At 48.4% G+C, this 14,328-nt stretch overlaps 1 protein-coding gene across 1 annotated transcript; it reads left to right on the plus strand.

The window, feature by feature from the left end:
- The first annotated feature begins 790 nt into the window (after positions 1-790).
- LOC134509079 (myosin-IIIb-like) lies at positions 791-13,528 on the plus strand. The gene is made up of 16 exons (XM_063321549.1): positions 791-946; positions 1,042-1,107; positions 1,187-1,317; positions 4,154-4,256; positions 5,945-6,047; positions 6,529-6,685; positions 7,008-7,110; positions 7,376-7,504; positions 8,799-8,907; positions 10,127-10,243; positions 10,685-10,785; positions 11,217-11,303; positions 11,479-11,544; positions 11,870-11,983; positions 13,038-13,149; positions 13,485-13,528. The coding sequence occupies exons 1-16, from the start codon at positions 830-832 to the stop codon at positions 13,526-13,528; spliced, it is 1,659 nt and encodes a 552-aa protein (XP_063177619.1). The 5' UTR covers positions 791-829.
- The last annotated feature ends 800 nt before the right edge of the window (positions 13,529-14,328 follow it).

Genomic DNA, 14,328 nt, shown 5'->3' on the forward strand with positions numbered 1-14,328 from the left:
AGGAGACCTTCATCTCTCTTATGAGGAAAGGCTGAGACCTGGGTCTCTTTAGCCTGGAGAAGACTGAGAGGGGATCTCATCGATGCTGATCAATATCTAAAGGGTGGGTGTCAGGAGGATGGGGCCAGGCTCTTTTCAGTGGTGCCCAGTGACAGGACAAGGGGCAGCAGGCACAAACTGGAACACAGGAAATTCCATCCCAACATGAGGAGGAACTTCTTTACCCTGAGGGTGGCAGAGCCCTGGCACAGGCTGCCCAGAGAGGTGGTGGAGTCTCCGTCTCTGGAGACATTCCAAACCCGCCTGGACGCGTTCCTGTGCAACCTGCTCTGGGTGACCCTGCTCTGGCAGGGGGTTGGACTGGATGATCTCCAGAGGTCCCTTCCAACCCCTGCCATTCTGTGTAATTCTGTGACTGCTGTGGCAGAGGCCGCAGGGCGGGCTCAGCCTCGGAGGGCTCTTCCTCCTCCGTCCTCCTGCTGCCCGTTTTACACAGACTCACCGCCGCAGCAGGACGCCCCGGCCCCGGCCCCGGCCCCGGCCCCGGCCCCGGCCCCGGCCCCGGCCCCGGCCCCGGCCCCGGCCCCGGCCCCGGCCCCGGCCCCGGCCCCGGCCCCGGCCCCGGCCCCGGCCCCGGCCCCGGCCCCGGCCCCGGCCCCGGCCGAGACCAGACCGCCCTCACCGCCCGTTACCTGCTGCTCCCCGCCGCCGCCCCGCGTTCAAATGGCGGCCCCGCCCCGGAGGGCGGTCTGGGGGCGGAGCGGGAGCGGGGCCGGGCCGAGGCGGGCAGGCTGGCTGGCTCTGTCTGTGGCGCTGGGAGCGGTCCGGCATGGTGTCGCTGGGGCAGCGTCGCCCGCCGCCCGGCGACCTGGCGTCGCTGTCGGAGCTGGACGAGGCGTCGCTGCTGGGCGGGCTGCGGGAGCGGTTCCTGCGGCAGCAGGTCTACGTGAGTGCCGGGGGACGGGACGGGACGGGACGGGACGGGGCGGGGGGCGGCGGCGGCCGGCGCTCGGCTGACCGGCTCTTCCCCCTCTCCCCCAGACCGACATCGGGGACATCCTCGTCGCCATGAACCCCTTCCAGCCCCTGCCGCTGTACGGGAGAGAGGTGAGTCCCCGCGGGCCCGCGCCGGCTGGGCCCCGCTGCCCCCCTCATCCCTTTCACCACCCCTTTTCCCCCCCGGCAGGTCTCCGAGCAGTACCGGCACCCCCAGAGAGGCACGCTGCCACCACACATCTTCGCCGTGGCCAGCCGGGCCTACCACGCCATGCTGGGCCACCGGGGTGGCGGGCCACGGAGCCAGTGTATCGTCATCAGGTGAGGTCTGGGTGGGCAACCGGGCCGGGCTGGGGGCTCACCAGAGCCAGGCAGGGGTCGGGGGCTGGATGGCGGCCAACGAGCTCTCCTTGGGCTCTCCCCAATGAAGTTTTGGGCAAAGCTCGTCTCCTGCCCTGTTGGTGAGTCCAAACCCAGCTTCGCTTGCCACCCATCTCTCTTCCCAACCTGTCCACTTCCCAGACAGGAGAGCGGGCAGATCGCAATCAGCAAAACAAAGCTGGGTTTTGTGGAGCAACGGCTCAGCTGACGATGCTGGTAACGCAGCTAAATATGTCGGGTTTGCTTCTGGAGGGATGTGGCCTTGGAAAGATTTAACCAGCTCTGGGGAAAGCCACAGGGTGCTCTTCATCAGTGAAACAACTCCCCCTCTGACTGCTGTGATAAAGGTTATATGTAGTAGAAGGGACCTGTTTTCCCAAAGCGGAGCTTTTCCCACATGTAACAAAGGAGCTGCAGAAAGACAAACAGAAGATTTTTTTGCCCAAAGACCTTTGGGAATCTGGTCAGGGAAAATATTATTGTAATGGACAGTTCTGTGTGCTAGAAGGGAAAAAAATGGGCTCTTGTAACCAAAGAGCCTACCAGTGTCATGAGCATTTTACTCCATGATGTCACTATTGTTCTGCTGAAACTGTGTAGGGCAGCAGATAGCATCAACCAGCAGAGAAAGCCTCAAACAGCATCGAGGAGAAAGCCTCAAACAGCATCGAGGAGAAAGCCTCAACTCACCAACTGCCTGTTCTGAGTATTGTAGAGAACAGTTCAAATGTAATCTCAGTTGAACTGTTAATTGCCAGCTTGTTTGATTTAATATTTCTTTCTTTATATTGGCTTTCAGATCATTTTGTCAGTATTTTCAGTCTACATGGTGTGGAAATGACTTGCTGAATTACTGCTGAGAGTTGTAGTGGTACTGGGAGCTGACCCTGAGCGTGCAGCCCCACTCATTTCTCTAGCCTACAAGCCATCAGTGCCTGTGCTTTACATGAAGTGCTCTCACAAAGCTCAAGTGAAGTGGTGGCCGTGGAGTCAGCAGGTGGAAGAGGTGCTTCTGGTAGGGCTCTTAGGGATGGAGAACAGTCATAGTATTTGTCTTGGAAGATGGAAAACAAGAAAGAGTAACCTGTGGGCGTTTGTGAAGAAGTCAGTGATCTGATTGTTTTCTGCCAGCAGTTTGTGGTCTCAGAGATGAGAATCTGAGTTACTCCTGTGCATCTTGCAATGCTATTAACCGGTCTGTGTGTCGGTATCACAGGAAGTTCATGGTTTTGCTCTCTATGAGTGGTGAAGCACTCATTAATAACATTACCTGGCATGAGCAAAGCTGGTGCGGAGAAGGGGCAGGAAGGCACTCCTATTAGACCACAGTTCATTAGAACAGCATGGGGACACACCAGGTTCTGCTGTTCTTTGTGGTCTTTTTGGTCTCTCCAATTTAGTCTGCGAGGTCTGGGTGGCATGTTTCAGAGGCTGATGTTGAGCGCAGCAGCTGTCTGCAGGTGATAAATGCTCATTGCAATCGAGTTGTCCTGTGCTACAAATTCCACTGGCTCGTCTTGCCCTCCCAATCCCAAGGGATGTTAGTCACAGCCTGGTTACGCTATGCTACAGCACTTGGGTCTCCTGGAGATGACTTCGCTTTTCTTCACAGCCTGGGGCAGTTACACACCTGCCATGGGGAGTGTTTGCAGGACCTGGTGAAACTCCTGTGCTTGTTGGAGGGTACAATGACAGGTTTGAACTTGCTGAGTGCTGACTGAGAGTTCTTTCATGGAGGAAGGAAGTCACTGAAAACAAAAAATCATCTTATACACTGACCAGGTGCACTGTCTGTGTGGCATGTTTTCAACTGTTTTTTGTTCTCAACTTATTTTGTTTGCGTGTACTCAGATAGCGATGGCCTGATCTGAGCTTGAGGTCAGGTATCTGTCATAGTATTTTGAGGTACTGAGCCACCTATGACAGATACTTGATCCCAACACAGAGCTACCGAGAGCTACAAAGCAGTAAAACCACACCAGATGCTCAAAGGTCGGGTGTGGAAACGGAGACCTGCCCTCAAGTATACCTTAATCATTTCCTGCATATTTTTCTTTCTATGCATATGCTGAAGTTCTCTGCCAGTATGATGTTGTCAGTCAAGGACACGTCTCACTGATTGTACACTCTCCCTCCCAGGACAGGGAAAATGTGCTTTCCGAGTGCTGTTTGTTTGACTTGGAGGCAGAGGTGCTGGGCACGCGTGACAGCAGAGTGACGTGCACCACTGCTGCTGTGGGTGTGCGGGCAGCTCTGTGGCCGTGTGCCCACGTTCTCAACCAGCTGATGCACGTGAATGTGAGAAGAGCCTGAGTTTGGGATTGCGACAGTATCTCAAGATCAGAACTTGGTTGTGGATATGAGATGGATGGGGCAAATCTCTTTGAAGGAGGAAGCTGTTGACTTCAGCATATGTGGGGTTGTTGATGGATCAGGTCACTTTTGGAGGAGGTTGTTTTCCAGAAGTTAGATATATTTTTTCTTAAGAAGCAGAGTACATGGTCTGGCTGGTGCACCCCATCCAGAAGTGATGGCATGGGGTATATCTGTACTCCCTTGCAGGTGGGGAAAAATTTCCCTGGGGAGGAAACGGGACCTCATGGAACCCGCTGTGTAAAGCCATGGTGTGAGTTTGTACTCACACATGCAGTTTAGCTGAAAAAGTTGTGAAACCCTTGGACAGGAGAGTACTCTCAAGTGATGGGGCACCAAGACACAAGGGGCAGAACAACTATGCTTTACAGCTGCTGGAATTTCCTTTGCTTTTTCTTGGCAGTGGAGAGAGCGGTGCAGGGAAAACAGAGAGTACGAAGCTACTGTTGCAGCACATAATGAACCTATGCAAAGGCAACTCACAGCTGGAGCAGCAGATCCTTCAGGTAGGTCATTACAGGATGGTGCTTGAAGATGAGGAAGCACCACTGCTGCAAGACAACTTGCAGTAATTCTCTTTGCTGGGCGTGTGGCAGTATCTTAAATGATAGAAAACTACTGAGGCATGGGCTCTCCACAGGTCCTGCCAGGGGCCTGCTTCATCACAGGCTTCCCACAGCATCACAGCCTCCTTCGGGCATCCACCTGCTCCAGCGAGTGGTCTCCCACAGACTGCAGGTCTGCTCCACTGTGGGCCTCCATGGGCTGCAGGGGGACAGCCTGCCTCTCTGTGATCTTCACCACAGGCTGCAGGGGAATCTCTGCTCTGGCGCCTGAAGCACCTCCTCCCCTCCTTCTGCACTGACCTTGGTGTCTGCAGAGTTGTTGCTCTCACGTATTGTCACTCCTCTCTTCTGGCTGCTGTTGTGCAGCAATTTTTTCCCCTTCATTAATATGTTATTACAGAGGTACTACCACTGTCGCTGATGGGCTCAGCCTTGGCCAGTGGTGGGTCTGTCTTGGAGCCGGCTGGCATTGGCTTTATCGGACACGGGGGAAGCTTCTGTTATATTCTCAGAGAAACCACCCCTGTAACCTCCCTGCTACCAAAACCTTGCCATGTAAACACTGTGCTATGCTTTGGGCGCTGGAGTGACTTCTTATTTCAGTGACATATCATCCATGGTGGATCCGAGGTGAATGCCTGTGCTCTGTTGTGGGAATATGGCATTGATATACCTGCTGGCTCCACTTAGAGCTGGCTTGGGCCACACTGCCAAGCTGCTTCTGACCTGAGCAGGTTAAGGAAGCAGGATAGCTATGTTTGCTTGGCGTAGTGCTTGGCCTAACGGACCCTGAAAGACTTGACTGGCAATGCCATTAGATCTGTTCAAGGGCTAAGTTAGCCTTTTGGGGATTACAGTGGCATGCTGTAAAGCTGTGGTCAGCAGTCTGCCCAGTATGTACCCTAAGGCATCATTCTTCCAGTCAGCAGGCATTCTTTGCTCAAATACGGAAAAATTGTTGTTTGGCCTTGTTTGCATCCAGTTTACCAAGCTGGTCTGATTGTTCTGTTACTTTCTTTATAATTCACTATCCTGAGCCTTATGCTAAGTTATCATGCTTACGTTTACTGAGTGCCATCTTTTACCTTGTTTATTGTAGTACAGCAGTCAAATTATCTAGTGATACCATGTCAGATGCTTTGTGGAAATCTGATATACCAACCTTATCTTCTAACAAATGAGTCAGTGATCTTACTGAGATCAGCTCAGTTTGACTGTGCTTATTTTCTTATAGTCTTTGTTATGTTCACTCTGAGGGTGGTGAAGCACTGGAACAGGTTGCCCAGAGATGTTGTGGATGCCCCATCCCTGGAGGTGTTCAAGGCCGGGCCGAATGGGGCTCTTGAGCAACCTGGTCTAGTTGGACGTGTCCCTGCCCATGGCAGGGGGGTTGGAACTAGTTGATCTTTAAGGTCCCTTCCAACCTAAACAATTCTGTCATTCTATATTTGCCTCTTTCAGTTCCTTTATCCAGGTTATGATAAAATAGGTGATCTTGAGTATTCATGGAGTGGTTCCAGTTCCAGCCAAATGCTGATCAGTAAATGCTAAAGTTAAACGTTTCTTAGTAAGTTAGATTCGATCACTGAATTTGAAGAAAGCTTGTTCTACTTGCTTGCTTGTTTTAGGTAAATCCGTTGCTTGAAGCTTTTGGCAATGCCCAGACTGTGATGAATGACAACAGCAGCCGCTTTGGAAAATACATACAGCTGCGTTTCCAGAAGAACACGGGTAAAGTCAAGGGCAATTACTAGTTTGGGGGATGGTTAGGCACTGAGGGAGGAGGGGAGAGAGGGAGTGGACTGAGCAGCCAGAACTTGTGGAGGGTGAAATTTTGACGCTTGACTCCCTGTGGGAGGGGTGTGCAATTAAGTAAAATCTTACAGTGACCACAGCTGTAGGATAAGGCCTGGGTTTGGACGGTGTGTGAGTCCAGGAAGGATATGGGGGGTGACAGTACAAGGGAAGTATCAGTGATACTCTGTGGTGCCAGAAGCCTCGGTTGCTGCTAAAGGAGGTGAGCCAACATCTTTAAGATGATGGGAGGAAGCACTGAGATGCACATTTCCAGGGTGCTGACCCGCCTAGAGAGTGTTGTACACAAGAAAGCTATTTTAGACAATTCCATGTTCTTGTCACCAAAAAAGGAGATGCAGGACAGCTCAATTCAGCCCCAAGTGCAAAGTTTACCCTGTCACCTTCTTGTGTGCAGTGCGAGGTGCAAAGTTGAGCGAGTACCTGTTAGAGAAGTCACGGGTAGTGCAACAAGATACTGGGGAGAGGAATTTCCATATCTTCTACTACATGTTTGCTGGACTTTCTTCAGAGGAAAAGGAGATGTATGGGCTATTGGATCCTTCACTCTACAGGTACTTCAAAGACTAGTTTAGTCTTCATGATGGGGGATAGAGGGGAACGCAGCATAATGGAGCCTATGCCTCTGCCCTGTGGCTCTGTCTGTGGAGCCTGGCACATGTGAATGAATGGATCTGAATGGAGCTGCATGAAGAGGTCTTATGGGTCATCATGGAAGCTGGGAGGTCTGGAGTCTCTTCTTTGTTGCATTGCCTCGGAAGAGTTTCCTTCCCTTTCACATCTCCACCGCTGCTGGTCTGCTTTGTTCCTTTGGGGCAAGACTGACTTGCTGTGCTGGTTGTGTGACGGTTTTGTATGGGATATACACTTTCTCAGGTACATAAGTGGACGATTTGGTACACAGGATGTAGCTCAGCGCTGGAAGCAAAAATACCAAGAGGTGTGCAATGCCCTTGACATGGTGGGCTTCCAAGAACAGGTCAGTTCTGGGGTCGTTTAATTTCCATCTGTGCATCCTGCAGGCAGAGGGTTTCTTTCGGGCTGCTGTTGTGAGACTCAGCCCTATTCCTCTCCTTTCTGGATTTTCCGTGTTACTCCCAAAGCACCTGAGTCCGTCAGACTTTGTGTAGAGCCTTTTCCACAGGCTGCCTGTGCCTTTCCCTTAACTGTCCAACTTCTGGGCCCTCTGTTTTGTATATGTTACTGTCTGATAGATTTTTGGTCACCTTTCTTTTGTGTTTCAGGAGCAAGTGGACATGCAGGCTATCTTGGCTGGTGTGTTGTCTCTGGGCAATGTGACCTTTGAGCCTGAGGAGAGGAATGGGTCTGTAAAAGTGAGCGAAGCCTCCCGGGGATGGCTGAAGGCTGCGGCGGTGAGTCACAAGAGCTGACAGAAACCTTATGGATATGATGCTGGTTCCCACTGGCAGTGTGATTGCAGGAACTGCTCCTGCCAGAGATGGCAGAGGACGTATCTGCATCAGAGTGTGAAGGTTTCTAAAGAACAAGGAGTTTTTTCCTGAAATACAGAATTTGACCCCACAATTGCATTTGTGTTCACTGCTATTGATTCCCAAAGAGGCACTTCACAGCTTCTGTTTCTCATGTGTCTAGAACCAGTGTCTTGCATATGGCAATATTACGCGTGCATTGTTGACTTCATACAAAAGAAGCTTTTTAAAATTAAATATGTGTTAATAAGTGCTATGATGCCTTGGAGAAATTCAGGTGTGCAGTATGTGAACACCAGTTCTGTGTTTTCAATAGATCTCATCCAAGGATACCGCCTTAACTTCTATCAATTTTTGTTGGTTATCCAGAATTAAACTTTCTACTATTTCACATGAATTTACCACAGATTAAGAAGTATATATTCCCCAGGACCATCCCATTTTTATTATATGGGATGGATACATTATCCTGTATTTATACCCCAGTTATTAACAACACAGAACAGAAAAACCTACCGTATTTCTTCCTATTCAGTGTCTTTTTGTTTTGACCTATTTGAAATTCCAGCATCCTTGGTTTTTTGTTTCACTCCCATCTCTTTGCCTTTTTCCCTCCTACACCATACCTGAAACAGCCAACTACATCAGTTCTGCAGCCAGCTTCTTTTTGTCTTACTTCTTCAAGTCTGGTCCTTGGTTTTGCCCACGGGAGGGGAATTCCTGTTAGAGCAACTGCTGAGGGCTTCCGTTGTGTCCGAGTTCCCTTTGTTGCCTATCTCTTGTGGGTTCGTGTGACTCTGACGTCTGCTGAAACTCAGACGTCGCAGCACCCGCACAGTCACCTCCGTGTGGTGCTGTTCAGTAAGTCATTAAACCATTCGGCGGGGACTGGCGTGTCTCCCAAAGAAGGTGAAAGGTGGCAGCACTGGGAGAGAAAAACAGAAAGTATTTCAGAGAGCACAAGAGTGAGCTTGGTCACTGAAGGGATAATGCAGATCTCAGGGCCCGCATCTGACTCCAGTGCTGCGAGACGTTAACTTTTTTACTTATTTACTGTACTTATTGTGTAGTTATTTTACAGTGGGGCTCAAAGGCCTTAATCTGAAGCATGACCCCATTACACTGGGTGTTGCACAGACACAAGGAAATGCAATACCCCCATGTAGAATAAGGGTTTACTGCTATTGACTGTCCTCATGTATTTCCTCTTTCCCAGGGTCAGTTTGGAGTGCAGGAAGATGAACTGTTAAAATGTCTTATTTGTACGATGTCAGTGACCCGAGGCGAGCAGATTCAGCGTTTTCACACCCAGCAGCAGGCAGAAGGTAGGAAACATAATGAATTGCAGATGTGCTGGCTAGAAAGACTGACCCATATTTGGTGTAAGGGTATTCCCACACGTGTAACTTGTTGTGAACAAAGATGTCTGTCTGTGCCCCTTCGTTCCCCTTGCACAGAGGCAAGCATATCAGCGTTTATCTGTTTACTCCCATGTGTTTAGGACCATGAATGCTGCTTTTGTTTGATCTCCAGGAGACTGCAGAGATTAAATGAGAAAGCAAGGAATTAGCCTTGCTTTCTCCCTCAGTCCAGCCTAGAAGGAAACTGTAGGTATTTGTACAAAAGAGGGGAAGGCTCCTGTTGCAGAGTGCTGGCAGGGTGCAGAGCTCTAGGTAGTAGATGGAGAAATAACTGAGAGAATCAATGAGATAGCACAGTATCAGGGAAGGAGTAAGGTGAAAGGGAAGTATGTTAAAGTAACAAAAGCAAGGTGTTGTTTTTCCTTTCAATAAGAAAGAAAAGTAATCCAAGAGAATCTGCACAAAAAGGTTCATTTAAAATAAAATATTCTAAAAATTAAAAAAAGGCATGAAATCCCGGGATTTCTAGATTATTGCTTAAAATAAATGAAAGAAAAAACTGGAAATGGGGAATTAGCTGGTTCCGTTTCCCAAATGTCTTCTCTTGCATCTCTCTAGACAATAAAAGAAACATCTCCCATCAGTAGGTGCATCATGCAGTAGGTCATGTTAATTTGGTCTCCTCCTTCTTAGAATATCAGCAGGTTTTCCATCAATTGCATCCTTCTCTTGCCCACAGCATTTGAACACTTGGCAGCTGTGGGCTAGGAGGTGCAGAACCATTCAATTTTCCAAGTACAACTTGGAGCCTCTCGCTTCGTTTAGCAGGAAGGGGATCCATACTCAGTAGACCTGTGGAGGGGAAAGCAAGTCTCTGGGTATTCTGAATAGTGGCTGGACTTTTTTGGAAAGGAAATTTTATATTTTAGATGGTCTCAAGTGCTTTAGTATGCCATATTTGATCTTGTAGAAAGATAGCGAGAATTTCATAATGAAAGAGCTCTTTTTGAGCTTACAGAGGGCAAGGACAGTCAGACAGTTATCTAATGTTTATCTGATCTTCAAAATAGCTTCATAAACCACTAAACATTGTTGCTAGAAGTAAATGTATTGCGCCAGCTTGTGTGCTGCGTTCCCTGCCCTCCTTGGAGCCCTTCAGTGAGCTGCTGTTGTCTCTGTGCAGATGCTCGGGACTCCATTGCAAAGGTGGCATATGGCCGAGTCTTTGGCTGGATTGTTTGCAAGATCAATGAGCTGCTGGCTGAGAATGTGGATCCTGAGGTGGAACTGAGTGAGATAGGTGAGTTCTGCCTGCCTTGCTCCTGTTCTGCCCTCAAATGTGCATCCCCCAGCCACAACAAAGGAAAGGCACAATATGAGGTTTCACAGAGATTGCGTGCAGAGATCCATTATCAAAGACATGATCATGTTGGAGATACTAGTCATCAGCATGAAGTCTGTAGGGCCTTGGCCAACTCTGAGCAGTTCGTTGGTCTGAAACAACTGTGGGGCTGTAATTGTGGGTCACTCTGGCTTTGCAGAGGAGCTGGGGGTGGGAGTGGGGCTTCTCCCAACTAGCTGTCCAAGGGGAGTTATGGGAGAGGTGCTGCTGTTGACTTGGCTGGGGTTTCCCTGTGCCTCAAGAGCTGGGTGATGGGAGATTTAGTTGTGTGTTGGTGTATGCAGCTCTCTGCAGGGATGGTCTGCAGGCTGCATGATGTGCTCATCTTCCCTCTTTTAGGTATCTTGGATATTTTTGGGTTTGAAAACTTTGCAGTGAATCGTTTCGAACAGCTTTGCATAAACTTGGCCAATGAGCAGCTGCAGCACTTCTTCAACCATGTAAGTCTACTGTGAGTGATCTCGGCTTGTATGTCAGAAAAAGCAGAGCACCGATCTACCTGGCGTATGATGGAGAGCTTGGGAAAAAGCAGGTCTATTGCCCGTAAGGACAGAAATGAGGATTAATCAGGCCGGGTAGAGAGCAGCAACCTTCTTTACTGTGGCAGGGGAGCAACTGGTACAGGGAAGGAAGGAGCAGAAGGGCCAAACAATGACCAAAGTTGGCAGAGCAGGGACACTTACACTCTGAGAAGTGTTCCTGCTTTATGCACTAGGATCAGCGAGTGATAGGCTTACGGATGGGCATGCAGAACAGCAGTTTCATCTTGCGCCTCTTATGCCATGGGTGAGACAGCTACGCCTCTGTCCTCTGTTCAGGGTGGGAAGGACAATGTTCAGGGGTGCTCCAACCTCTTTTTTCTCTGTTTCAGCACATTTTCCAGATGGAGCAGGCTGCCTATAAGGAAGAAGAGCTGCCTTGGGAGACTATCACATTCAACAATAATGAACCTATTCTGGTGAGTGAGAGGACTGACGGAAGAGAATTGCTCCGTCCAGCCAAGAGAGGAGTCTTGCTCTTGCTATCATGGGGCAGAGATGTACCTGGGAAGAACCTCTTCAAAGGGTGTTGTAGGTGAGAGTGGATGGCCTGTACTGCTTTAGATATGTGTATCGTGTCTCCTTTCCCTGCAGAATCTGCTCCTGGCCAAGCCACTTGGACTCCTGTCTCTTCTGGATGAGCAGAGTGCGTTCCCTCAGGTATGCGTGAGATAGATTGGGGTCAGACAAAATAGTGTGGGGGAATGTAGCAATAAATATTTGGGCTTCAGAGAGAGCTCTTGTGTTTGAGTGTGACTTCAAAGAGCAGGACAAGCAGCAGTGTTCCCATGTGTGACTGATGAGACAGGGCAGACAGATCAGGGACAGTCTAACGATATTGGCGTCCTTGTGGAGAGTCAGAGCATACTGTATGAAACTGTTGCATAGACAAGGCCACTTTCAGCACTTTGTTTTGCTTCCATGTGCCCTGATCAGGTCTCTGTTGTATCCTCATAGTTTGATTATGAAATCTGCTTTCTTGCAGGCAACTGATAAGACATTGGTGGATAAATTAAACAGCAGCTTCAAAGGGAATTTACACTTCCAGCCAGGCCGAGGCCGTGTTTTGGGCTTCAGCATCATTCACTATGCTGGGAAAGTATGTACTGTTTGCAGGAAGAACACTGTTGTAATGTATGTATGTATATATGCTTGACAAATAAGGTTTTGATGTTAAGGACTGTATGGCACAACAATGATATAACAGAAGTGATATGTCTCCAGGGAGTTGCCTCCTAGGATTCCCTGGGGTTTCTGTAGAAGGTGTAGGAAGAGAGGACCCCTGAGGAAAGTGGGACTACCTCTGGGAAGCAAAGAGCATTAGAAGAATCTGCTGTAATAATCATCATTCTATTAGAACTCTAGTCTTAAAATAGCCCTTTATAAAATAAAAGCCCTGCATCCTCTGTGCAGCACCAAAGGACAGTCTAATGGCTTTATCTATTGGCTTCCTGAGCATAGCAGTCACTATTTTTTTGCAAGCACTGAGGAACACAGTGAGAGCAGGGAGGTGTTTTAAAAGTGGAGGCAATTATTTGTACATTCAAATGGTATCTAAGCACCTTGGGGTTTAGGACTATGCACATAATGTTACTGCCACCAGTTTTGAAAGCATTGACCCAAATACGTTGAATTGATTGGAGACCATTTTTGGAGCAGGAGCAGACATGAAAATTCATGTCATTTTAATATGCAATTTAGTAATTTCATCCCACCATTGCTGACAAAATTATTACTTGTGACACTCTTTCTTACAAAAAATAACCACTAACATAGAAAGGAACCTAGAGATGAGAAAGGAAGGGAGCAAGAGAAAAAAGGGGATGCATAACAGGATGGAAGCCTATTCAAAGGAAAGAGGGGGAGAGCAAGGAAAAGAGTGAAGCATAAACCAAAAGTAAAGGAAACTTTGTAATCAAGGAAAAGACAACAAGAAAAGGTGTATGCCTCACCTGTGGTTGTAATGCCTCAGTGCCATCCGCAGGGTTTTGTTCCTCAGGATTAGCACCTGAATTGAGTGCATATGCATTTACAGAATTCATGTGCAAGTGTACATTCAGTTTAACGGTTGCTCCTGGCAAGCTGTGGAGGTGGCTTTCACAGCAAGCCTGTGAGCACTGCTGGCCTTAGTGACTTGCTGCCCTTTCCCCTAGGTACAATATACTGCTGGGGGCTTTCTAGAGAAGAACAGAGACACCTTGCCAGCTAACGTCCGTGGGCTCTTCATCAACAGCATCACCCCATTGCTCAGCTTGCTGTTCACAGGCAAGTCCCTCTTCTGTGATAGGGCATCCCACATGAATCGAAGCCCACCTTGCAAGAGTTAAGTGTGAGGATGAGGCTCGTGTGCTGTGAATCCATTTCACAGCTGGCAGCCCCAGGGAGACTCTGGGAAGGCTGCAGTCTGGAGTGGGGCTGCTGGCCTATACTGAGCTGTCAGAGCTGTTTGTTCCTCCCTGGAAAGCAAGGCATTTTGTATCCTCTTCCAGAGAATACTCCATTGTTCAGATGTCTTCCCTCAGATCAGATAGCCCATCTTCTCCAGGGCCAGTGCAGGACTATCTCCACTGTCCCTTTCCATATGCTCTGTTCTTGTATAGAAATGAAGCTGGACAAGGTCATAGCTTCTAACAGTTCACAATGAAAATAGTGCTGGAAAGCCACAAGCGATGAGTGTAGAGATTATCCTTTTCAAACACATTTTGTTCTTCAGGTACAACTTGTTAAAGAACTCTGAGGTCATGCATTATTTCTCTCCCACCATTACACTCCTTTTTTCCAGTTATTGATAATCCCGCAGAGTCTCCAAGGCTTCTTTGAAAGTAAACATTTAAAGAAAAGTCAGGTGGATGCTTCCTTGGAATTTGTCTGGCTGAACACAGTGCTTCTGGTGCAGAAATTATTTATTTTTTTTTGTTCTGTTCTGTCTATGCCATTTTCTGGGATTTACAAGTAACTGATGAATTTCATTTCTATTCTCCACTGTGGTTTTCAGCTTTTTTGCTCAGGAGTATCTGTCTTCATTACCACTTCCACAGTGTTACTGAGGATAGTCTAGACCCAACTCTTTGAAAGTTCATAAATAGCAGAGATAACCTGTTCTCAGATTGGTTGTCTGGTCCTGAGCGGATGGCTCTAGGTGGCCCTGCTGAGCCAAGGGGTTGGCTGAGGTGACCTCCAAACATCACTTCCAACCTCAGCCATTCTGTGATTATATGATTCACATGAAACTGTTGCATCAAGGCTGTGCAAGACTATCATTAGATCCTTATAAAATTCAACTTCCCTGAATTTTTTGTCTTGTCACTGAATTAGTTTTAAGCTGAATGACTTTATATAACCTGCTGTCTTAACTGCTGTAATTGAGCTTCCCATTTGCTATCTCTACTTTTTTTCTGCGTTGTCAGATGCCTGTTGATGATATTTCTTTTGAAGGTCATTTAG

Source organism: Chroicocephalus ridibundus, chromosome Z (assembly GCF_963924245.1).
Source record: "Chroicocephalus ridibundus chromosome Z, bChrRid1.1, whole genome shotgun sequence".
NCBI lineage: Eukaryota > Metazoa > Chordata > Aves > Charadriiformes > Laridae > Chroicocephalus > Chroicocephalus ridibundus.

Bases quoted from the DNA above. Each gene is read 5' to 3' on its own strand.
- LOC134509079 (XM_063321549.1), top strand. From the start codon at position 830: ATGGTGTCGCTGGGGCAGCGTCGCCCGCCGCCCGGCGACCTGGCGTCG. The intron at 1,108-1,186 runs GTGAGTCCCCGC...CCCCCCCGGCAG, and splicing joins TGCCGCTGTACGGGAGAGAG to GTCTCCGAGCAGTACCGGCA. The intron at 11,545-11,869 runs GTATGCGTGAGA...GCTTTCTTGCAG, and splicing joins AGCAGAGTGCGTTCCCTCAG to GCAACTGATAAGACATTGGT.